This window comes from Rhodnius prolixus, unplaced genomic scaffold, assembly GCF_049639745.1.
Source record: "Rhodnius prolixus isolate KJV_2025 unplaced genomic scaffold, Rpr scaffold_13, whole genome shotgun sequence".
NCBI classification, from domain to species: Eukaryota; Metazoa; Arthropoda; class Insecta; order Hemiptera; family Reduviidae; genus Rhodnius; species Rhodnius prolixus.
Window position 1 is genome coordinate 5,242,621 of NW_027411583.1, and position 26,033 is coordinate 5,268,653.

Below are 26,033 nucleotides of genomic sequence, written 5' to 3' on the forward strand. Positions count from 1 at the left end.
ATATGTGGTCATTGGCGCCTGAAGTTGTAGACAACATTGTCCATCGCTGGACAGTGAGCTGTAAGTAGTTTTTAGGAAAAGAAAATCCAGCTAGCAGCTGGATTCGAACCCGGAATGTACGAGGTCTGTAAATTAAGTAATGAGAATGATTTTTTAAAAAAAAATTATTCAAAAAGAATTACAATTCTATATTGTCACCTTCAAAATAATTTCCTTCTGAAGCCACACAGCGCTGGAGACGTTTCTTCCACTCCTCATAGCAGTGCTCGAACTCCGATACTGGAATAGCCTTCAGCTGGTCGCTTACAGCCGTTTGAATGTTTTCGACTGTCCCAAAATGAGTTCTCTTGAGGTGATTTTTCAACTTCGGGAAGAGAAAAAAAGTCACAAGTACTCAAGTCAGGCGAATAAGGAGGCTGAGGAGCCACAGGAATGTTTTTTTACAGGCCAAAAACTCTGGTTTATTGAAATAGCTGTGTGACAAGCGAGCATTATCGTGATGCAACACCCACTTGTTCTTGATGTTTGGTCTCACACGAATGACCCTTTTTCGAAGTTTTTCAAGAACCTCTCGGTAAAAGTGTTGATTGACCGTTTGACCTTGAGGTAGAAACTCTTTGTGGACGATTCCGTGGTTATCGAAAAAACAAATCAGCATTCCTGTGGCTCCTCAGCCTCCTTATTCGCCTGACTTGAGTACTTGTGACTTTTTTTCTCTTCCCGAAGTTGAAAAATCACCTCAAGGGAACTCATTTTGGGACTGTCGAAAACATTCAAACGGCTGTAACCGACCAGCTGAAGGCTATTCCAGTATCGGAGTTCGAGCACTGCTATGAGGAGTGGAAGAAACGTCTCCAGCGCTGTGTAGCTTCAGAAGGAAGTTATTTTGAAGGTGACAATATAGAATTGTAATTATTTTTGAACAAAAAAAATCAATCTCATTACTTTATTTACAGACCTCGTATGCGTGAGGATCCAGTACGCAAACCACTGAGCTAATCCCTTCCCTCCTTTAAAAGAAAAGTTACTCCAATAAAGCACCACGATATCTGGGCGGTTATAGGCTAGACCCGCAAAGCTAAGATGTATTGCCTTACTAGTCTGTGTTCCCAATGGTTAATGTGAGAAATTTATTGTAAAGTATGTTTGCTAGTCGCCTCCGTCCACGACACCTAATTTGGTAGTTTTGGATGTAAAGCCCGTCTGAAAATAAAGCCGTTTCTGTACTTTCATTTTATTTTGTTTACTTCAAGAAAACTGTCAATTCATTTAGAATGTTGCAGGCTTCTTGAACGGCTACTACAAACTGAGTTGACACATGAGTTGGGCCTGACAATGGATAATCTACATTGGTTTTTCCTTAAAGAAATAGTGATTCTCATCAGATGTTTTGACGTGAATCGAATAAACAAAGTTTCTTTTAATTCGACGAGTTACCGAAATGGAAGATAAGTAAGGCCCGTTTAATAACAATCGCACTTTGCCTCTGACGTGACACCAGACCTTCAGGTTTTGGTTAAATAGTGTTCATTTTAGAAACAGGTCGCGTATCTAGGAGGATTAAATTGTTCAACCCTAAAAAGCAGGTTATAATGTTTTTACAATTCTATTAAGGTCCAGGGTTTAATTAATATTTGAATTTAATATATTAAAATGAGCTAATCTGCTGATGATATTTTTTTGTTTCATTATTGTAACTAATTTAATTAAATGAACGTTTTCTTTTTTCGAACTCAGGAGACCACAAAACGGAAACAAAATAGTAATCAAATTATTAGACAAGAAATATGCCACTCAGTTAACACTATTAAATAAATGGGATAATCTGGAATGTTGGTAAAAGAGTATGGGGTTGTTGAAGGGGCTGTACAATATTTAAGCAGATAGATAACACATTTGTATCACAAAAGCCAGCAATATAGAGAATATGGTTATTATATGCTAATATGAGTGCAAGAGGTTACATTTGTGGGCGGGGTTGGATTGTAAGTGAGCACGATGTCGTCGAATGGGTCTCGGGTATCTCAACTAACTTCTACACATTACTGCACAATATTAATACAAATTTGTGTTTTTGTCTGTCTGTCCGGAGTCAGTGTTTCATGCGCCAACTTTTATAAATATATACTTAGATATATTTCTTTATATTGATCAACCAGAAGGAAACAGATAATATTCAAGATAGAAGAGATTTATAAAGAAAAGAAATTTCTCATTCATCTTTGTTCTCTTTCCCTTTTGTGTCGCCATTTCTTCCTTGTTTAACTAACTCTTTGAAGTTTATTTTTTTAGTTTTAATTTTTTTATTTTTATTTTTACATTGTCAAAATTATCTCTCTATTGAAAGTAGATATGCCCTTTTTCTTAAAAATGGCAACCCCTCAGGCTGTACTATCCAATCTTGAAAACTTGTTTCACCACGATTGAAGGTGGTGAAGAAAAAGTTTATTTTAAAATAGTTGTGACAGCTGCTGCGTGGATCTTTATAGGGGTTGTCGCATATATAAAGTTCTGTTAAGAATCTACAGGTCGGAATGAATGCAAGTGAGGGAGGTTTTTCCTCCTCCAAGGAACATTGTAGAAGACTCAGAAGACTTCCTGAAGAAGCTGGGAATAAAGTATTTTGATTCCTGGCCGGAATGTGGTGATTTGTTCAGGCTAGGTTTTAAACAAACTGGTTATTCCCATTTGTATCATCCTAGAAACTTTTCTGCATCCTAGAATTTGTTGAAGAACAAGGCTTGAAAGAAAAAGCAATGACGTAGATTAGCCTGCTCAAAATATTTCCTTGAAAAAATAATTATTTGCCATTACAATCAATAAGACTACAGTCAATATTAATTAACACACAGCTTCTTCTTCTTCTTCTTCTTATTTGGCGCGACAGTCCGTCTAGCGAACCTTGGCCTCCGTCAAATGCTTCCGTCAGTTTTCCTGATTTTGGGCAGCCATTTTCCAGTTACTTACGCATCCCTACTTCACTCCGTCCAGCCAACGTTTGGCCTGCCTCTCTTCCTACCACCGTGTAGTACCACTAGCATAAGCCTCTTCGGCACGTCATCATCACACAATCTAGCCACATGTCCCGCTCACATCTTAGTCTGCCCATCCTTATCACATTAATGATGTCCAGTTCTTTGTATAGTGAGTAGATTTCCGTTTTAGTGCGTTTTCACCAAGTCGGGCCATCCCGAATTGGTCCAAATATTCTTCTTAAAATCTTTCTCTAAAAAATCAGGAGGTCTTTTTCCATCTGTTTTAGAAAAAGCCCCACGTTTCCGAACCATAAGTTTATAACTGGGCGAATTAGTGACTTGTAGAGGATGATAGTCTTCCTACAGCTATCAGCTTGCTTTTCATCTGCTTGGTAAGTCCAAAAGTAGCATCGATTCGCGCTTATTGTTCTACTTTTAATCTCTGCTGATATTTCATTCCCTTGAGTGTAACCACGGATCCGAGGTATTTCAAGTTGTCAACCCTCTCGAATTTATAGGAACCCACCGTTATATCGGTGCCACCACTGTCTGTACCATCTCCTCCAGTCTGCATATACTTGGTCTTGGCTTGGTTGACAACTAGGCCTAATTTCTTTGCAGCTTCATCTAAACATAAGAATGCTTCTTTCACCCCTCTCGAGAGATCTCCCGATTATGTCGACGTCATCTGCGTATGCCAGGATTAACACACAGCTTAGTTGCCATTTAACGACAGAGTATAGCCACGACACTATAGCGTTATTCAGTTTGAACTCAGAAAACTGTTACCAATAAAATTATTACGTCATTTATATGAAGAATAAATGTTTCAACATTTTTTTCACGAGAAATCTGGAGAACTCAACTAAAGATTCATGATTGGCAGAATTTATGGTATTTCCGACCAATTAAACTCATAACATACCTACAAACACATGTCTAGGGAGAGAGAGATTAGATCAATAATATGGCTTCCGTCATCCGATATCATAAAACTATTAATGAAGTCACTAAAACTATATTTCCTAATCAAACACAGTCCATTATTCTTTTTAATTTATTTAATTAGACGCCCATAAACTATTATACAGTTATGTCATGTATAAATTAATTGTGTAAATTAAAAAAAAAAGCCTGCCTATTAACCCATTGTTCTGACATGTCTGTACATGTCTATGTGCTCTTAGTTAACCTCCATTAAGATAATGATGCACTTGAATAAGATACCAGAGATGTGCTCTCCCCCAATTCAGGTCAATATACAGATATTGATTCCATTAATCATACTTTTTTTTCTTAATTATAATCAATCATGTCTTCCTGATTGGTGAGATATTTCTTTTTTTTGTTCCTTTTTGTGGTCAAGAATTCTTTAAATGAAATATTGATGCTTCGCTCGCCCATGAATGCAAAGCATTCCAATGCATTTCTTTGGATTTTTTTTATATTTTATTAATTAGTATTCCTGACAGTAATTGTTTATGAAAAGTTTTTAATTTTGATAAATATAACCAGAATAATTTGTTTTAGAATAATTATTAATTTAAAGTAAGTAATTATTGATTTGTGTCGTTCAGCGGCGACACGGTTACGCTGTTAAAGAATATAAAAATATGCGGTTTTATAAGATAAACCGCCTGTTGGACAATTGTAATTTAGTACACGCAATAACTTTTAGCAGCACTATGCAGGCGGCTTTTTCTTGAATTAAAAACTGAACGACTCTTACGTAAAAGAATTTGGTAGCCATTTTTGTGTGTTTTTTTCTGTATTTAGTGCTGAATTTTTAGGAATCTACCTTTTTTGCTCTATTTTGCGGCGAGGTCATTTGTTATTTATTGTAAATAATGAATAAGACGATATAATTGAACAATTATTTGAGAATCTATTAATGGCAAAATAATTCAATGCAGTTAATTGTATGTTTGTAAACTTTTATAAGAATTTTTTTTTTATTTTGTAATTTACAATCTGTATTCAGTATACAATAAGTAAATATGAAGACTATGATGAACTGGTGCGGGAGGAGAGAAGCTACCAAGCGGTAGTACTCTCTATAGGAGAGAGGAGAATGTGAGGAGAAGGAGTTACGAGGAGGAGAGAGGAGAGTAATAATTTAGGTCTTCAGCCTACCAGGAAGTCGCGGGGCCATTGGCGATTCAGTCGGCGAGGATTGTTAGGGATGTCAGAGAAAGCGACAGACAGTAAAAGAGGATTAGAGCTATTCGAGAGAGTAGTATGGAATTTTTGGTATTTAGTCTTAGCGAGTTGGTCTATGAAGGGAATGTTGAGGTCGTTGTTGAAGAGTGAGGTTAGTCACGTAGAAAGGAGCGTCAGCTATCTGTCGGAGGAGTTTTGACTGAAATGTCTTAAGAATATGTTATAAGAATTAAATACTAGTTTATAAAAATGTTTTTAAGTACATTATTGCATGAGTTGGGTTAAACCCAGAAGGCTTGGTTGGTCACTTAAATTAGAAAGTTATCAGATTCGTAGCAATTATAGTTCCAGATTGTATTCCATTGTTCGATTAAAGTTCTCTGCCTCGGAAAGTGTGCGAAAAATTTTCTAATTTGTTTCATTTCAACTTGGAAAATAGTTTTAGATCCTCTCATATCTTTTGAGAAGTCTTCAATGAATTATCAATTAAATTAATCCAATATGTATAATAAGTGGTAAATAACGTCATAGGGGACTTGAGGGGAATGAGGTATCAGGCCAAATTAATAGCTGGTGCCAGTTACCAGTGTGACCTCGACAAGAAGCTAGTACGATGGACTGGTACGCCGTAGACTGGCCTTCCTTAAGTTAAATTTCTAGCTCCAAAACTACAAAGGCTGAAGAAGGTCCTGTAGGGCCAGTTCAGTAAGACTTAATACCTGAATGTGAAGCCAAAAGATCACCCAATAGGCTATCTACTTTGGCCCAGACAACGTAGATAACCGACATTGCGCCCTAGAATAGCCTAGAATCGTTTAATACCGAAATATAAGGTTGGAGCTATGGAATACAAAAAAAATTGAATGCCGAATGGGAAGTCAATCTCAACTTATGTAATTAAACATTAATTTTAAGAATTTTTAAAAAATAATTAACACAACGAATGTTTGCATTTGCAAGTTGAATTACCATTTCTAATGAATTAAATATAAGTGATGGAAAATATAATAGCCTTTAAATAATGTTAAGCTCAGGTGTATTTGTGCAATTCTGGGTGCAAACTAGAAAAAGGAAGTACAGCATTGAGGCAGTAGAGCTCGCCACGACTGTTCCCTCGGCAAGTGAGAGAGAGGTAGCCTCTTTCCTTTCTCTCTTATAAATGATTCCAGCAGTTGCAGGAGCTCTGGGCATATTGCTGAACACTAACCATCTCTCAGCCTCCTACTTCCTCCATAGTCGGCATGCCTTACGTTTTCCTTTCGTTCGTTCGGCCAGCTTACCCCCCCATACCCTTCAACTTACTCTCTCTCTCTCATTTTACACCCCTTTATTTTTATTATTATTATTTTTTTTTTGTAGAGATGTGAAATTATTCTTCGCTACAGGAAATGACCTGCTTGGACTGCTCCAATTTTTTTTAAAGCTTACTCCACTTTTAAAACAGTTAAAACTTTATTTTTTCCACTTTATTATTTTTCAAGGCGTAAAATTTATTTTCATTCTATTCATATTTTATCTTAATGTGAATGTGGTGACGACTCTTTTTTATATAACCACTTCTCCAGAGATCTATGCTGGTGCCACAGCAAAGTATAAAGTCATGCATCCACTTGTTGCGAATTGGCACAATGTTACCACTGTTGCGCATTATATACGGCAAACGTAGTTTCCGGCCCTACAATCTGTGATACAAAGAAACGCAACTGTTTGGCCTTTATTTATTACCTACCACACCGTAGAGATGTTACGATTGGCAGCACTGTGAACAGCTTTTTGAATAACAGTCTGTTTCTGTTCGGACCACCAAAACATTTTTTTTTAAACATGTTTTTGGTTCCCATTTTTGGGTTAATGCATTTCATTGTTGAGTTCATTAAAGTAAAGTACAGTGGAGTCTCGGTTATCCGTCATGACCGGGACCGAACACGTGACGGATAGTCGAATAGACGGATAATGGAGAAAAACAGGAAAATTTCCAGATTCTTTTGTTTAACGTGTATAAAACTTTGTATTAACTGGAATACATATTTTATACGTTTATACGCTTAAGCTTTAAAGGTCAGGTATCTTTCATTATTCAATTCATTCTATTGTGTATTAAAATTAATGAATACAATGTCTGCGACATAATATTTTGGGAATTTTTTTCATTTTTAAATACTGAGGACAGTGACGGTTAATTGGAATAGACGGTTAAAAGGGTGACGGATAACCGAGACTCCACTGTAATAGCCTATTTTTTTCAGGCGGGGCTTAACGTCCAACTACCAATCAGGTGTGGACGGAGGTGACTAGCAAACATATTTAACTGTAAATTTCTTTAATTAACCTTGTAAATAAAATCCAAGGCCTAAAGACCGGGAATCGAACCTAGTACCACAATGCATATTTGCTTTGCAGGTCTCGCCTCTTAACCGCTCGGCTATCGTGGCGCCTGTTGAGTTCATTATTACAGCTTTTAACACTAAACTCAGGAACGAGCGTAAATTACACTAACTAATTAGGGTCTACTAACGAGTAGATTAAATGCTGCGATATGAGTGAATACATAGCATATGTAACGGTCTGGCGTCCCTTATACTATACATATTACCTTATACTATCCAAGCGGACAGCTTCTATTTTTCTGAGTCTGGCTATAACCCTTTAAACCCTTCGCATCTAATATTTCTAACTTTTGAATTACCTAATTCTGTGACACTACATCCCTACGGCTACATCCAGACCGAACTAAGGGGGAGATTCAGAAGTTAAAGTTCCCCAATTTTTTTGAAAGATAATCAGTTTACTTCACGCTAACCGTTCGCTAAAAAGAATTTTTTTTTTTTCCGGCTCTCAGAACCTCAATACATAAAATTTCAGATAAAAATCTTATTATGCAATTTACCATAATTGCAGTACTTTCTCTAATGAGCAGTAATAACTCGTTAAATACATTATTGCAGCATTGATTCGAAAAGTTTTTTTCTTTTTTAATGCATAAAAAACTCTCAGCAATAAATGCTATAATATGCATCGCCATAAGAATAAACTGAATAACTGAACTACAGGTAGGCATGGCCCTTTTATGACTGCGAACAGTAAGGGCTTGGGCAGAATGCAAGGGTCATTAAATGAAAAGTTGTAAAAAATTTATGACTTTTATATACATCTATAATCAAATTGCAAAAGCAGGTCACTAAATGCGTTCCTATAAAAAAATAAAAGAAAATAAAATAAATAAACTAATTTATAACTTGTGATTTTCTTCTTTAAAGCTCTTCAAAATCATTGTGTTATCCAGAATCACTGTTTGAGCTATCCTATATCTGAAATCCGTTTTGAACTTATTTTGTTCGAAAAATCCCGGCCTTAGGCTACATCGCGTATTTTGTTTAGTTTCTAATATAGATAGCGCCCAGTGCATCTATTTAAATTTTAAACAATATTTTTAAATTCAGCTTTAAATTTCCTGATACATCAATTTAATTTCATTTTTATAGAACTTCAATAAGGGTTTTTTTTTAAATCAAGTTTTATCACAGAAAAAGTAAACAATTGATAGTTGCCAATCTTTCAAAAAATAAAATAGCCCTGGAGTTCTTCGTCAAATTTCACAAAAACTTTTGCATTTAAATAAACTCTTTAACAGTGTGTTGTAAGTTGTAAAAAAAAAGTTCACTCTTTCTTTGGAGGTAAAAAAAAAAGTGATTCAAGCGCTTAAAAGTCAGTTCACGCGGGAATTATTAGCCTGAGAAATTTTGGAACGTTTCAAAAAACATAACCTAAATATGTGATGAGATTTTATTCAACAATCGGAGATAGTTCATTCAACATTTTGGGATTCAGCATCTTTTTTTTAAATAATTTTGTATGAAAGAGTTAATTTTTGGTTAACACTAAGTGAAGTTTACTAAAAATGAAAATAGATTTTATATATGTTACTCAGAATTTAGTGCTAAATTCTAAATTGTGATTTAAAATAGAAATAGTTGTAGTAGAACTTTAGGAAGGGCTGTGTTAGTGCTTAAGGTCGGCAGGTTTTTTTCAAGAAAGAAAATTTTAACTTCAAAATGCATTGAGGATGAGGTATAGTTGTTTTTGGATTGAGAAAAACTATCTTGTATGTAGCGTGTAAAGTTATACCTTAGTTGTTAGTAGTACAATAGTAATAATGATATTTACTTGCCAAACTTTAAAGTTTTCGTTTGAGACTTGAATTTAAAAGTTAAATTAATAGTGGTTACTTCAGAAATCATGAAAATTGTAATATTCTTCCTTCTAAAGGCATAGATTGTCTTCGTTATCTATCTTAGTGCAATATATATAACTACAGCTCACAAAATGGAACTTAGTACTGAGTAACTATCAACTATTTCCCTAAACTTCTATTCCTAAATTTGTAACCATCCGTGCATCACCGAACGAAGAATGTCATACCTTTTCTCTGGATGGTCAAGATTTCTGTATAAAGTGATTTTAAATGGGATTCCAGATTCTGGATTATCTGATTGTGATGTTAAATCAATTATGAATGCTTTATGCTGCACTAAAACGTTTATTTATGTAGTATACCCAAATCCCTCGTCGTTCCATCCATATCCTTAAGCAGTTTAATAGTTCCCGTCACCTTTTTCCAATTAAGACCCGGCAACTCCTAGTTTCCTCTCTTATATTCCCCCATTTCGACTATGGTTGTTTAGTGTATGGCAGTCTTTCTGGTGATATTGAAGCTAAGCTCAAGCGCCTCATGAACTGCTTCATAAGATTTATTTTCAGCATTTCCAGAGACTCTCGCATTTCGCACTGCTACGATGAGTTGAAGTGGCTTTTTCCTATCTATCGCCGCCAATATTTTTTGGCTTCTTTCCTTTTTCAAGTCATCCAGTCTCAAAGGCCTTCCTATGTTTTTCAACTCCTTAAGTTTAAATCCTCGATACATTCCAGTAACACAGATCTCGCTCATCTGATCTCTATGTTCCCTCTCACCGTACCTCATCCTTTGACAAGTCCTTCCTAATACGTGCTACCTCTCTCTGGAACTCCTTACCATCATCTGTCCGCCATGCTCCTACCCTATCTATCTTTAAATCCCGTCTATTCAGTTATCTCCTTTCTATTCAGCTTCCTCCGAAATTCTAATTGTTTTAATTTATTTCCTTAATTTCTGCTGTTATTTTTATTTTCACTTTTTGTAAATACTTACAATATATTTTCTGTTTAATCACAGGCCAAACTGTTAAGGCCTCTATTTGTTCCTGTATTTATTCTTAGGGGACAATTGTCCCAGAATAATATAATATAATAGAATATAATATTTAAAATGAGATTAACATTTCTCATGCCTGGACTGTTTTCTCTGGTACAAATCTTCAGCATATTCACTTTCCTAGTACAATTGTAACATTGTACAAAAAAAAAAGAAGAAGAAGGGCCTCCCGCGATATTTCTTGCTGCGTAATTTCTATTTTCTTGACGTATACATAAGATGACAAGAAGACATTGTCATCAAGTTTTTGTACATAAATAATATAAAGAAATATATTACACTTCAGACACAACAGCCAGTGCAGAGTGAGATAAGGAGAGCGTTGCCTGTTCATAGGAGACAGAAAATTCCTCGTGAAGGATCTAGCTGGAACGCCAGTACTTACTCTAGTTATAATATATAAGGCAGTGACAAGGCTAGCTTCCATCACATGATACATAACTCTTGTGTAAACCTTGTACGTGTTACAAACTAAAGTATAGCACTCATACGAATTACATGCAACTTTTACAAGAAACTACTTACATATAAAACATAGTTTTCTACTTAGGTAATGTTTTTTAATTATGAGTTAAAATGATTATTAGAGATATTTAAAAATTTGGCATTTTATCAGTAGTACGTGTGGTGAATTCGCTGAGATAGAAAAGACATAATCTTCGAGAAAACTTCTTGGCAACGTGGTGCTCCTTTCTGCAAAACAAGGACCAGTGTTTTTATATCCTGTGCCTTCGCTTTTAAAAATGCTAGTCCGCTCCTTTGAGCCCTTGGTTGTTCTGGGTATTTCTCTCCTGACCTGTTCCGAGTATTTTTGCTTCATATACCTTTCTTAGCAAACGATTTTTCCGCGTTCTTAAAGTCAAACTAACTTAACTCATTTTTTTTTCGCCCATGGTCAAAGGTGATAAAGCATTCCTGCGGCCTGAACCCAGCCTTTTCTTTGCGAAACTTGAGTCACACTTTGGGTTGGAGATGAACGAAATGTTTGAAAACTGCGATCTTTGAGCTTTTTCGTGAATTCACTTCTTGGAAAGGAGCCGTTTTTTAAAAAGTTGGAATAACTTCAGGTTGAAACATTTAGTCGTATTAGTTTCTCACTCATTAACTTACAATCTTCATGTTATTTTCTAAAACTTTTTATAATTTCACAACTTCCGTTTCTTCAGAGTTCATCAACTAGTTGTCGTTCCTTAATTCTTTCTTTTGATCTGTTAATCCGTCATGTAATCCCAGACCCTTCTACCTTTGTTTTCTTATAAGTCAAAATTTAAGGATGGTACACAGTAATCCAATTTCAACATTTAATCAACACCCTACTTATAACCTCCGGCTTATCATTGCCGACTGACAGCCATCCATTTGGGATCAGGAACTAGCTGCTAGTTACCATGTATTTAACTTCAAAAGTTAAATAAAACGAAGGTAGTTTCTAGGCTTCTTATTTGGATGTAGTTGAAGCTTGACAAGTCTCAACTTTTCCTACTTTAAAAGAGTTAGATGGGGATAGAGTAACTGACGTAAATTTAAAAAGTTTTCTTTAAAGAAGTCTTTGAAAATTATAATATATATTTACCATTATTATATTCAAAGTAAAATTTGTATTGAATTTGAAAACTTATACTTAGATTCAGCTAGATAAATATTTCAACACTATATCGGAGAAAACTATTATCAAACTAATTTTCAAGTTAAAAGTAATGTTATCTCATCTACTTTCTTGGAAATCACTCCATCATCCTGAGTGTGCCTTACCATAACTTAAAAACGAAAAATCACAGAACTTTTCAAATTTGTTCTGTGCTACGTGATTAGGTAAGCAGGTTTTGGAGAAATCCAGTATTTTAGGTGCACCAATCACAGTCGGATTATGGTATCTTAAGGGATAACAAATTATTTCAGCTAGTATTTCCTTTTTTTTTGTTATTTGTTTGAGATATTTTGTTAGTATTTTAATAAATCAGATGCGCGAAATTGATGGAAACTTTCAAAGCCCAGAAAGTGAACAGAATTTAAAGATCGGAGGCTTTTGAATTTAATGATTAAAAAGGTGAAAGGTCTGTAATAAAAAAAAATTAAATTTTCAACCAATAACGTTAGTACTTCTTTAAGCAGGACAAAAGGGAATAAATAATTAGGTATAAAACTGGGGCACACTTTTGTGAACCTATCACAATAAGCCTTAGATGTGCATATAAAAAGAAGAATTATTATTTTGCGCATAGTATGTTTTGAAATAAATGACATTTATCGAATTAAACTATCGATCTTAGGAGGATGGAGGTAAAATAAAAATATCTTGTAATTAATATATTTTGATATTAAACACTGAACTGTAAACCTATCGAACAGGAATTATACGCAATATCCATATCAATTGCACATTGATTGGTTTAAGCGATTCCATTTAAGATGGAATCAAACTTTAGGAAACATAGTACGTTTATCTAGCCATAATACACAGTTCATCCAAGATTCACATTCACTTCTGGATGAATTATTAAGATTGTATTGATTTGAGAGCATAGCTAAGAATTTATAAACTATTTATTTTATCCCAACTAGATAGGTAGGATATTGGGCCCTCATTTTCTTGGGAAAATGGAAAAATTTTCTCAACTTCAGCTTTATTTTCATGATCCTCGACTGGTTTTGGTTAGATTATTTTTTTTCAAGTATTGATTCCATGCCTATTTTGAAAACAACTAAACATTTAGAAGCAAATGCCAGCTTTAGCGAACTTTAAATTGAATTGTGAGGAGTTGGATCAATGTATTAAAATTAGTACTAATCACTTAAGAGACTATTCCGTTGTAAAAGTAATTCTGGAGACTTATGTACTACATTACTGCATTTTTAATATTGAGTTTAACTCTAATTGAATTTGTATAATAGAACTCTACTTGTCTAAATCATACTTCTTCCTTCTTTCTGTGACGCGACGGCCCGTGCAGAAGGACCTTGGCCTCCTTTAATAACTCTCCCCTACTTTTGGAGGTGTACCGTCTTTCTCCACCATAGTCACACTCCCAAATCCTCCGCTACATCGTCCAACCGACTGCATTGAGATCTACCACAAACCTCGAGATATCCTTCATATAACCGGCTCGCACCACAATCTCTTTCTCCATGCAATGCAGAGCCGAATAGTCTTAGTTCTAGCATCAAGAACTTCTCTCATCAAAGAGCTCTTTCAGCCGTTAGTTTTCTTCGCGCATTGTACACCCGATCTTTCCACTTTTGGATCTAAGATGTTCCTTAGTATTCGCCTCTTACCATCAGATGCTATAGTCTGGACCCTGACTCTGAGCTTTACCCATGACTGCAGGCCGCAGTCATGTTTTTTTTTTTTTTAAACAGTTAATTTGGGAGATGTTCTTATTTCTTAGAATAAGGCCTTAAGCCAGCGGTACACCTATTCCCATTCGCAAGCCGGCTCCGCATATCTTAGGTTACAATCCGTCGCTTAAACATATTGTAGTTCATCGAAAGATCAGCAAATTGCTTCCTTATCCTAATCGTTACCATAAACTTGTCTTTCTCTGCATTTACCTTTAACATCTAGCAGATTTCTGCTCTAAATCTGCCTACTTTATTGGTAAGTAATATTTCCTCTTTAAAGAGCAAATCACAAATTTTAAGTTTTAATTTGTTTACGTGTTATAGTATTCGTTGTTTTTAAAGATTAATTTTGTCTGCTGGCTCTATTTTAATTAGAACTAGTTTTTCCTTTGGAAGTACCGAATTTCTTCTTCTTCAACTGATATACGAGAGTTTCTTTTAAACTATTCATTTTAGTGCATAATTCTTAATTAATAAAGACTCTTTAGATGGTGTAGAAGGAAGTGAAGATATGAAGGTTGGTGAAGGTCATCCAATCCCAACGGTAAGTGGCAGAGAGAGGAACAAACTTAGCTGTTGTAGAAATGGTTGCAAGAGTGAGTGAATGCTCAACAACTTGATGAGCACGTTCTCCGCTGGTGAACCCAGAGCCGGTTTGCTCGCTATCCAAGAATGCAGTCCAGTTTCTTCTTGGTTCCCATGTCCCCGCAGACTTGAGAGGAAAAAAAACTGGAAACTATCTCCCATAAATTAACCACGCATTACTAACCATTTTTTGTTTTTCATACTCTTTTTTTTTACAAAATTATTTCTTTCACTTCACCCGTACATAACTGCCAATAAATAATGAAATGATAATGAAAATTCGAGGACGATCTTCTAATGCATTTGCTGCGTGGCTAATTTTATAATTAGGCGTGCATTGTTATGTGCAAGAATCTATATTTTATATTTTGAATTCCTCGTAGAAGTTGTTCACATTTGCATAATGGTCTTATTTCCCAAAAATATGTCTTTCGTGTCCCACCAGATTCTCAATACCATCTTAGAATGAAAACTTCTAGCCTTAAACCATTCCTTCCTGTGCAGGAAATTTAAAAGTTTCACCTTCTATGTCGATTAGAGCAAGGACGAATGCGGTCCATGAGTGCTCCCGAACAGCCACCGGCTAATCTGTTTGACCTAGCTGAGGATGTACGAGGTGTGCTATTAAATATAGAGACTATTGCTGTAAAACATTTTATTTTAAATTTATACATATTTAGTTATTACCACCTTCAATATACACCCCTCCCCAATCCCTACAACGCTCCATGCGAGTTTACCATTGTTCGAAAACAGTGCTGGAAGTCTTTTTCTGTTAGCTCCTGCATGGACGCGTGCCGCTTTTTCTTTCACAGCTTTACAACGGACTGAAATCGTGTTCCTTTTAACGCAGATTTGACTTTAGGGAACAGATAAAAAGTCACATGGGGCCAGGTCAGGCGAATAAGGCGGATGGCCAAAAACTGGGATGTTGTACTTGGCTAGAAACGTCTTGACAGACAATGCAGTGTGAGCACCGGCGCGTGGTCTTGATGGAGAACCAACCCATGACTTGTTCTTCCACAAATCGGGTCGTTTTTTTTCCTTACTCTTTCACGGAGTTGAGCAAGCACCTCACGATAGTAATGTTGACGTGGAAGGGCGACCCCGGCGGTCATCATCTCCGAAGTCTTCTCGGCCATCTTGGAAACGCTTGAACCATTCAAAAACTTGCAAACATAAACATTATTCGCCATAAATTACTTTTAATAAAAGATAAGTTTCAGTAGCGTACCAAGTTTCATGTGAAATTTCACGGCAATTCGTTGCTCTACATGTGTAGCATCATGTTTTCGGCAAAACGAAACTAACACCTCTTACAGAAATGACGGTTCCGGTCAGACAGATTTCTCTACAAACACATGAGACGCTGCAATCGAAAGAGAAGGCTTTACGCTGCACAGCTGTCGGTCGTTAGGATTTGACGCATGCATAGTTCTTCTGTAGCAGCATCAGTCTCGTTATTTAATAGCCACACCTCTTATTGTAGGTTTGCCATTTGGGAAAAGCAACAATGTAGAAGTGTTCGGCTTAGTTAATCCCTAATTCGGCTATTAGTCAGTTACCAAATGACAGAATGAGATCCCTATTATATCTAGATACGCAGTATTAAGATGTAGGAGATCTGTTATCAATGAAATGCAACAGGTGTTGTGCTCTAAAAAGGGTTTATAAATATTTCGTTCAATGGAACTGGCTTTGATTATAGTAAAGTACAACTGAAATTAATCAAAGGAAATTAATTAAAGGCTTCTTAATATTTGATTTTTTTTATTTTATTAAAACAGATTATTTTTTTGTAAAGTATAAAACAAGAAAAGAAATGAATCTGTTTCAGTTACAAGAAATGTTAGATAAGCTGCCTGCAGTGAATTAAACCGGAAATTAGTACGATCGAATCCAATCTTAGTAACCAGATTAGTCGTCTCAATAATTAATATTTGAAACTAGATTTAAAAAAATTAAAAATCGTCAACACTTTATTGCATTTTAAGTTAATAAGTATTTAACCTTACACAATTCATTTATTATATGAGGAATAGAAGTATGAAATGTTACATTAAATGTAGGAAATTACTTTAGACAGCTAGGTTACACCTAAACTCATCATACATTTGTTGACCAAGTAATTTCAAAACCCTTATATTATCTACTTATTATTATTATTTTTAGATGATTTTTGGGGAATATCGAGGTGCGGTCATCAATAAGAACAACTTTTTTGCTTTATACCAACGTTTCGGTAATTTTTTACTACCTTCTTCAGGGTATTATAAAAAAAGTTTGTGAAGTTTAATGTAGAGCTATATCATCATAACTGTTGATTAATTTTGAAAATGGTCATTTTAATCTCTAAATTTAATAAACTTTTCTTATATTTTTGATTAATTTTATTTAACTCATTAACAAACGTCTTATTAAAGTTTATTAAATTTAGAGAATTAGTTTCAAGACTGCAGACAAGTCAACATGCCACCTAAAGCAACTTTGGTCAAGAACAGTTATGATGATATAGCTCTACATTAAACTTCACAAACTTTCTTTTATAATACCCTGAAGAAGGTAGTAAAAATTAACTGAAACGTTGGTATAAAGCAAGAAAAGTTGTATTTATTGATGACCGCACCTCGATATTCCCCAAAAATCATCCATCAACAACGGTCGAAAAATACCAAAACCAATTATTATTTTTAATTAAATACCTATGATTGCAACACACATAATATAAGATAATCTGTACGGTCAATTTTGGATCTTAACCCAGTAAGAGGTAGTTCCTCAGAGCTACCGTGGTGGGGAACATGAGGTATGTTGGGAGGGTTAATGGTGAAAATTCACTTAAACCGGATATTTCCTATTTACTGTTAAATATTTCCTTAACAAAAACTTACCAGTTTTAAAAGTTAAGTTAAAGGGTTGATTAAACGACAAAAGGTACCCAAATCAGCGAGTAGCCAACATCTCATTCAGTAGTGGTAAAAGTCGTGAGTGTGTAGATTTTTCTAAAATAGTTTCATCAGAATTTATTGTGTAATTTACTAATCTATAGATTTTCATTTCCAAAAAAAAAATAAACTGTATTTTATCTATACATCTTTTTATTTATGTTCCAGGTTATCCACAGCCGCAGTACAAATGGTTAAAAGATGGTGTAGAACTATCAGATTTCACTTCTGAACATTTCCATAGAATTCTAAATACAAGAAGGGAAGATGGTGGCTCCTACCAATGTATGGCTAGGAATGATGTTGGTGCAATACTTAGCAAAAAATTAGATATCACCGTAGCCTGTAAGTGTTCTCTCTACAATAATATTTATATTTTCTAATTAATATAAATATTTAAAAGTAAAAAACAACAACAAATATGTCCAACCATAGAAGTTTAACAATAAATTGTTTAACAAATCTTATTTACAATTCTCTAGTAATAAAATTTTATGTATCAGCCACAATTCTCTCAGTTTTTGTGGTGAGTAATAAATCTAAGGGATTTAACTATGTAATAAAAACAAGAAATTTTAAAACCAAGAATTATGAAATAGTATGGTAAGCAATAAAACGTGTTACAGCTATAAACATTTTTAAAACGTTTTCTGTACAATGTTTAATAATTAATTATTTTTCTTTGATTTTGAACCAAACATACCAATATCCAAATACCAATCCCTCCATTTAAAAAAAAAAAAGTGATCGACAGTAAATGCCCCTTTTTACGACTAGTAACTACAAAATTAGAGGTACTACAAGTACAGATCTCAATATTTAAGTCACAAGCAAATCTTCTTGTCCAAAATCTTTCTTCAAGAACTCTTCCTGACAACCCTTAAAAAACATTGGCCTAGTGATTCAGTGCCTTTTTTGGAGTATTGCTTAATTAATTACTTATTCTGTATTTCAGATATGGGAGTATTTGATGATACACGAGAGAGGACAGTACAAGTTCGTCCTGGAGAAGCGGCCATATTAGATTTACCATCAATATCTAGCCATCCTGCACCTTTAGTACAGTGGCAAGCTGACGATGGATCACAGTTATTTGACAGAGATTACGCTATATCACCATCAAATCAATTAATTATATTAGCCGCTAAACCATCGCATCAGAAAGCTTACAGGTTTGTAATAACTTTGTGGCATTAATTGGTCTTTATTTGTGCACTATTATCCCATTTAATTGTTAAACAAAAGGGTAGGATGCCCAATTTAGGATGAATGAATTTCACAAAAGATTTCAGAAAACCAAAGTTACATTGTGAATCTCAGTTTTAGTGTTTGAATACAGCTCAACAAGATAGTTTATGAAATCTTAGAAGATGCGCTAAGTGTTGTCATCTTCATGCCAGAAGCCTTAAGGGCAGCTATAGCAATACGTCAAAGGTCTCATAATATCTTGTCGAGCTATACATAGAATATAAACTTGAAAGTGACTGTTGGTAAATAGGGTGTATACAATGGAATTGGAGACTGCCTTTATCGGTACGCTAAAGAAAAGGAAAATTGTAGCACAGATCAACTACCTCTCTACAGTCCATTATAAATTGTGTGAATGTTGCATAATTGCATGTCTAGTTCACTTATTATAGGCTGCTATCAACAATAACACTAGCCAGGATACCAAAAGCTTTGTTTAGTAGCTAAGCCACTTTCTTCCGAAATGCTAATAAATACTGGTTGGTCTAGAAAATTTCAAAATAATTTACTTACATCATCCGTTTATAGTTTTCTTTACCCAGGAAAATATAAAGGAGCACGAGACTCGCATTTATATTTTTGGAAAAATAGTAAAGTACTGGAGCATTTTGGGTTAAGCCTACTTGCAAAATAAGCATTGCTTGATCGTATTAGAACTGATAAAACAACTAATTATAAATCGTAAACGAATTTCTTGAAAGAAATTTATGTACAATAAAACAAAAAATTAAAACAATTGATAATCAGCTGTTTATAACCTCCCCATCTATTCTCAGCACACCAGTTGCAGCACAACAGCGTATCAGGGGCTGTCAAAAAAGCGCAAATCCATCACGAACTGTTTGGCAAATTTAATGAATTAGGGAAATAGGTTTTTTGGTGTAATTGATATGAGTTCGGAATATAAATGGAAGATCCCAAGTTTCGGGCTTTTCCAAAATACAACTCATGTTCTCTAAGAAAGTAAACATAAGTGAAATGCACATTTCTAAGTGTTTTATCAAACTTTTTTGTTTGTAGTTCAGTTTATGTTATATACAGTTTTAACTAAGTGTAAATTATACTTGCCATCAATCGCGCGGTCTAGTATATATAAAAGAGATTTTCTATCTTATCAATTGACTACAGGTGCTGTGTAATGTTTTTTTTTATTCCTTTATAGGGCGAGAGCCACAAATACTCAACTAGGTAAAGAAGAAAACAGTGCGTACATAAGACTGAGAGTTGTTGGTGAAGATAATGAACCCGAAGTGGCACCAGAATTAATAGTCCCACCACAAGATGTTCATATTATTAAAGGACAATTAGAAACTAACTTACATTGTATTGTTAATGCTAAGTAAGTTTTTTTTTTGGACTCAATATTTAGTTATCTAAATTTACTGATTGATTTTCTTTAACAGCACAGTATAATTTGTTTTTGTTTACATTTTCAGGCCATTGTATGAATTAGAAACAATATGGTATAAAGATGGTATTATCATTGAGAATACTGGAATTAGTTATACGTTTAGCGACCCTTGGAATAGAACACTTTCCTTAGTTAGCGCTAACTTAACACATACTGGACAGTATACATGTACTGCAGCTTTAAAAACTGGCGGATTTTCACCAGTTAGTGCAACAGCTAATGTTATCGTACTTGGTAAGCTAGGAAGTCTTTATTTTCTAAATTTTATCTCATGAATAAAATAGTTAGAGATGAAAATCGTGAAATGGATTAGTTTTGGAATATAGCTTGGTGTGTAAGGGCAATTATTTAGCACGCATTAGTCAATGCATAAATCCTATATTACTCCAGGCATCAGGGCGCGTAATCATATCGTGAGTATAATTTCGATTAAAGAAACCATTGCCTTAATTTCAAGAATTTCGATCAGGCAAAAATTGATCGTAAAGAAAAAACGTATAATCTTCTTACACTCACCCTCTTTATGAATGCGTAATTGACTGAAATAATCTCTTTCAGGATGGAATCTACCTAACTTGGTAATCTTTGTTTAAAACACGCGACGTGAAAATATTTCCTTATTGAGGATATAGTTTCTATCTCTTAGTTCTGTCTCAGTTCAACTTTATTTTTAAACTAGTACACTGATATATTACCGAATGGCGTGATTTTATTTTTAAATCACTTTTGGATTATCGCACTAGCATTTAATTATCTTTGCCAGTTTTTTAATGCTTAAATTGATTAATTTTCGGAAAATGTTGCTCCGTACTTTTGTTTTTGAAATGACTCAGTTTTTTTGATTTGGATTCTTTCCCAAATGTTTAGGGCTGTTAAGGTCGTACTGTTTTTGTGCAAGGGCAGATTATTATTTTCTATATGTGGTTTAACAATGCAAATACTAGTTTGAAAAACTGTACATAGGTATGGATTAAATGAAGCGATTAATCCTGTTCAGAAAGGTCGCTTGCTGTTTTTATCATAGTTCTCTTTGCGTTCAGTCACGTTTAGGACGCGGAATGTTCATAATAATTTTAGGAATATATTATCTTCGGTTATCGAATTTGTCATTAGCATACGTAATTTGTTAGACACTTATTTTTACTAACTATTAGATAAGAAACTGCAAGTTTCATATAATTAACCTACTAGATAGCTCAGTCCTCTTATTGAACTATTACACAATGTGCGCGTCTATTTTTATGTTGTAAACAGAGCTACTTAAGTTAAATGGTATTTTATTCAGATGTGTTACACATAATTTCATTTATCATTTATATAAATCGGAAAATTCTTCTGAAAAGAAGCATTTAAAGACTTGCAAGTCTTCTGTCTGCAAAACATTGGTGCAGTTCAGATGGTGCACTTTGAATTTTTTTTCAGATGGATTTTAAACTAAAAAATCCTTGAAAATTTTTAAAAATTTATTGTTCATATTTCAGAAAGCCCATCATTCGTTGGTAGTATGCGTCCAGAGACACTGACTGAATACGGTTCTACGGTGACCCTTCCTTGCGAAGCCATTGGTGTTCCTGTTCCTAATATTACCTGGTATCGAAATGGTTATAATGTTTTATCGACTGCGCAGAAAGATAGGTGAGTTCAATTTTATAAAATAGTTTCTTAGTAATTTAATTTTTTTTTTCTCTTTTAAAGCTTTGTCTATGCTACAGCTTTAGTCGAACATAATTTCTTCACTTTTAAGAAATATTACTCCAATTACTTTTAAAAATTAGTACTAAATGTCGTAACAGATTGTGGGTGAGGATTGAATCTAGTACTCCCATAAGGCACCCAATAGAACTAATTCAGCTTTTTTTGGAATACTTTAAATTTATTAATTCCAAATAGTGTATAAACATACTTATTAATGTATTTATTTTTTAGATATAGAATAGAAGAAGATGGTTCCTTAATAATTAAAAAGATCAAAATGGAAGATACAGGAATGTTACAATGCGTAGCGACAAATGAAGCAGGTTCTGAATCTGTAGCAACTTGGTTAAAAGTTAAAAGTAAATATATTTGTATATTTAATAATTATTTTTAATTAAGTGATTTTAATATTCTTTGTTTTTTTGTTGTTTTTTTTGTGGTAAACGTGTTATTAAAAGAACTTTAAAAATTGTTTCTTTATTAAAGAAAAATTCATGTCATGTCGTTGCTTAAGTGTGCTTTGGTAAAACAAAATACAAGCTTTCAGATTTTTTTATCGAAGAAAATAAGTATTTTTACAATATAATGCATTAATCTTTAGTTAATAGTTAATTAGCTGATTTTTAATCAGATGTTATCAGTTAGAGTACTGGATTGGACTTCTAATTTCAAAAGTTCTGTCTCTACAGCGACAGCCGACTGCGATAAAGAGAAACTTTATGAGTGGAAATCATATACTCCACAATTAATTTAAAAATTAGCTGCAAATAATATCAGATATAGTAGTCAATACTGCGGGCTCAACAATATTATCAAATAATTAACTGCTCATTTTCTTAGTATCGAATTTATTGAAGTTTAAATTAGTACTAGGCATTATAGCCTCGTGTCAAACATATTGGCTGTACCAACCGCGACATCCTGCAATAAAAATTGCCATGAGTTCGGTTTAAGATGTTCTCCAGAAGTTACATCAAGATTTTCATAACTAGAGGCGTTAAAACATAATTTATTCAAGATTAATTGTTATCTGAAGCTTGTATTTTATTTGTTTGCTCAATTGCTGGGTTTTTAATGCCACTACTATTGCAATTACCTCCTTACTAGTACAATTATTGAAACATATGTAAAGAATAAAGAACAATTGAATTTATTAATTCAAAGTTTCTAATAACTTCTTAAATAAAGAAAAAAAAATCAAAATTAAAACATCCACATTTTCTGACAGAAGTGAGATTTCGCCGATGGGAAGAAAATATATTTCGCCTTCGTGGTTCACAATTTCACAGGCCTACTTATTGTAAGAGATTTATTTAAATACAAGATTTAAAATAAAAAATTCCCCTTTTATTTTGTTGGCATTTTTAATTATTATTTTGTCTTCACTTCGTGTGTGCTTGTAACACTGTTTTTTGATTTTGTTTTTTTGGCACGATTTTTTATTTATGTTTTTATTTTGTATTTTATAAAGCACGCACAAATTTCTACTTTCTCTTACCGCCAAGAGAAAGTCAGCTAAATCGTTTTGGTTGGATATAGTTATCTACCAGATAATGTTGTTGGAAAAAATAATTATAATTGAGTGAGCAATGCGTAACAGAAAGTATTATGAGTTTTCTTTTACAACATATTTTTTGTTTGTAAATTTATTTTCATATTGTTTTGGTCCCTTTTTTTGTTTTATTAGAATTGAATATTTTTTTTCTAGAAAGAGTAGAAAATAGATATTAAAATTTCTATTCATTAGAAGTAGTTTCAATTTTTTAAATTAGTATTTGTTTCAGTATGTCGAAGCTTTTTTTTAAAAAAACAAAAAAGTTATCTTGCTAAAAAAAGCGTTTTTATACGTAGCTTACATTATTATTTTGAATTATTTCATTAGCTGTTCTATCTCCCTCTTTTTTTCACCACCTACCACTAGAAATTACAAGTAAAGGTTATTATGAATAACAAAATTAAAATGTTGTATTCATTTATTCTCGATTTTGGTAAAATCAAAAACTTTTTTGAAGCAGTGCATAAAATCGTTCTTGAAACTATAATTGTATAAATATTTACAAGATTTTTTAAAAGAATCACAAAACAATACGAGGGTCGTTTGAAAAGTGCGTGCAAAGTCAGAGAGATAGCACTACTGGCGCGTATCGAGCTTATGTTTAGTTAGTAGCAACTCTTGGAAGAACACACACACCAAGTTTCAGCCAGATCGGTCTATTTCTTTGTGTTTGGCATTCGTTTGAATCGAGGAAGTCGAGTGATTTTCTCACGCTTGACCAAAAACGAAATCGTGTGAATTGTTGCAAGGACGGTTTGCAGCTGTTCCAGAAGAATCCGCATGACTTTAAGCGTCGTTTCGTCACTGTGGATGAAACATGGATACATCACTACACTCCTGAGACCAAAGAACAATCTAAACAATGGGTTACCAAGGGGGAATCTGCGCCAAAAAAAGGCGAAGACCGTTCCTTCGGCCGGAAAGATTATGGCGACTGTCTTTTGGGATTCGCAAGGAATAATCCTCATCGACTATCTGGAAAAGGGTAAAACTATTACAGGTGCATATTATTCATCGTTATTGGACCGTTTGAAAACCGAGCTGCAAGAAAAACGCCCACGATTGGCCCACAAAAAAAGTCCTTTTCCATCACGACAACGCACCAGCTCACACCTCAGCAGTTGTGGTCGCAAAATTAATGGAAATAGGGTTCCAACTCGTTTCACATCCCCCCTATTCTCCAGACTTGGATCCCTCGGACTACTATTTGTTCCCCAATATGAAGAAATGGCTGGCGGGAAAAAGATTTTATTCAAACGAGGAGGTGATTGCAGAAACGAATGGCTATTTTTCAGATTTGGACAAATCCTATTATTCGGAAGGGATCAACAAACTAGAGCAGCGTTGGACGAAGTGTATAAGCCTAAAAGGAGACTATGTTGAAAAATAAAAAAGGTTTACCCCAAAAAATTAAGTAGTTTTTATTTTTGCACGGTCTTTTCAAACGACCCTCTTATCTCTTTGTGATTCTCTTTTATAATTTTACTCAATAGAATTTTTTGCTCAACAGTTACATTTTTATTCACATTATTTCTCATGTTTTTAAAAAAGCTTCTGCTCCAGTCATGGAATCTCCACCTCAAAATGCCACAGTTTTAGACGGAAAAGATGTTATTATGGTTTGTAGAGTAGCTGGTTCTCCACTTCCGAATATAACATGGATTTATGAAGGTTAGCTCTACTATCATTTTTTTTTTTTAAATTTTTAATTTTATAACTCTCTCAAAAATTAACAATTTTATTTAATCATAAAAATTAATAATTTTATCCTACTTTTTTTTAAGATAATGAAATTGTTGGAGCTACGGGACGAATACAAGTTTTAGAAGCCGGTGATTTGCTTATTGCTGCTGTCCGTGAAGCTGATGGTGGTAAGTATACTTGCGTCCGAACGAATGAAGCTGGTAAAATTGAAGCTACAGGATATTTGTCGGTTTTAGGTAAATATAACTTATTAGTTTATTGATTTTTTTATTGCATTGTTTTAAAATGATAAAATGATTTATTTATTTAGTTGGGAACTATTGATTTTATCAATTAAGCACGATTAAACGTTTTGTTTTAGTACGTACCCAAATAATACAACCTCCTGTTGATACCAAAGTTTTACTGGGCAATACAGCCGTGTTACAGTGTAAAGTCTCTAGTGATCCATCTGTACCTTATCAAATTGACTGGTTCCATAATTCAAAGTAAGCATTAAGGCGTGTAGTACACATGAAATAATGTCAAGAAAAATTCCACTTGACTAAAATTATTAAATTATTCAGTAAAATGAATGGAGCGTTATTTTTATAGGCCGGTAGGTATTGGAACACAGAGGGTTAAGGTAGGAGGCGATGGAACTTTAACTATCAATGCTGTCAGGGCAGCAGATGTTGGAAATTATACTTGCATGCTTGTCTCGGCCGGTGGAAACGAAACAAGAACTGCTAAACTTAGTGTCATTGGTAAGTAATTGTATACTTACTGAATTTATTTTTGTAAATATAGTGAACTTCTAATGAAAATGCGATTAATTTCTTTCTTTTTCGTTTAGAATTACCGTACCCTGTAATGGGTGTAAAGGCAGTACGGTCCAATCAACGTGTGGTCAATGTAAGTTGGACCCCGGCTTTTGATGGTAACAGTCCAGTTATAAAATACATAATTCAGCGAAGAGAGGTTTCTGATTTTGGTGAGTAAAATTATGAATACATGTTGTTTTGATTAATTTTACTAAGTTATCTACAAATTAGAATCGCCTTAAAATCTTTCCTTTAAAGGTGGAGGTTAAAAAAAACATAAAAAATGGTTCTATTCTGTGATTTCCTCATGCTATTTGGATTATTAGTTCAAGCAAACGTTTAGTTCTAATTTGTTCACTTTTTTA

The 26,033-nt window shown here is 34.0% G+C and overlaps 1 protein-coding gene and 1 long non-coding RNA gene across 5 annotated transcripts in view; one reads left to right on the forward strand and one right to left on the reverse strand.

Annotated features, from left to right (window-relative positions):
- The window catches only part of LOC141448001 (uncharacterized), a 29,951-nt gene extending 10,673 nt beyond the window's left edge, over nt 1-19,278 (reverse strand). Inside the window, exon 1 of the long non-coding RNA XR_012454767.1 lies at nt 19,014-19,278. This is a non-coding gene — a long non-coding RNA (uncharacterized lncRNA). The remainder of the gene's footprint in view (nt 1-19,013) is intronic.
- Nucleotides 1-26,033, forward strand: part of sdk (sidekick cell adhesion molecule) — a 272,227-nt gene that overhangs the window by 233,227 nt on the left and 12,967 nt on the right. For 3 of the 4 annotated variants that reach the window (XM_074115983.1, XM_074115982.1, XM_074115985.1), the window contains exons 3-14: nt 17,421-17,597; nt 18,208-18,424; nt 19,663-19,839; nt 19,937-20,145; nt 21,393-21,546; nt 21,838-21,965; nt 22,835-22,906; nt 24,713-24,832; nt 24,946-25,101; nt 25,227-25,353; nt 25,460-25,611; nt 25,701-25,838. In XM_074115983.1, coding sequence (XP_073972084.1) covers nt 17,421-17,597; nt 18,208-18,424; nt 19,663-19,839; nt 19,937-20,145; nt 21,393-21,546; nt 21,838-21,965; nt 22,835-22,906; nt 24,713-24,832; nt 24,946-25,101; nt 25,227-25,353; nt 25,460-25,611; nt 25,701-25,838 — 1,827 coding nt within the window. The remainder of the gene's footprint in view (nt 1-17,420; nt 17,598-18,207; nt 18,425-19,662; nt 19,840-19,936; nt 20,146-21,392; nt 21,547-21,837; nt 21,966-22,834; nt 22,907-24,712; nt 24,833-24,945; nt 25,102-25,226; nt 25,354-25,459; nt 25,612-25,700; nt 25,839-26,033) is intronic. The other variant, XM_074115984.1, reaches the window with a different exon arrangement.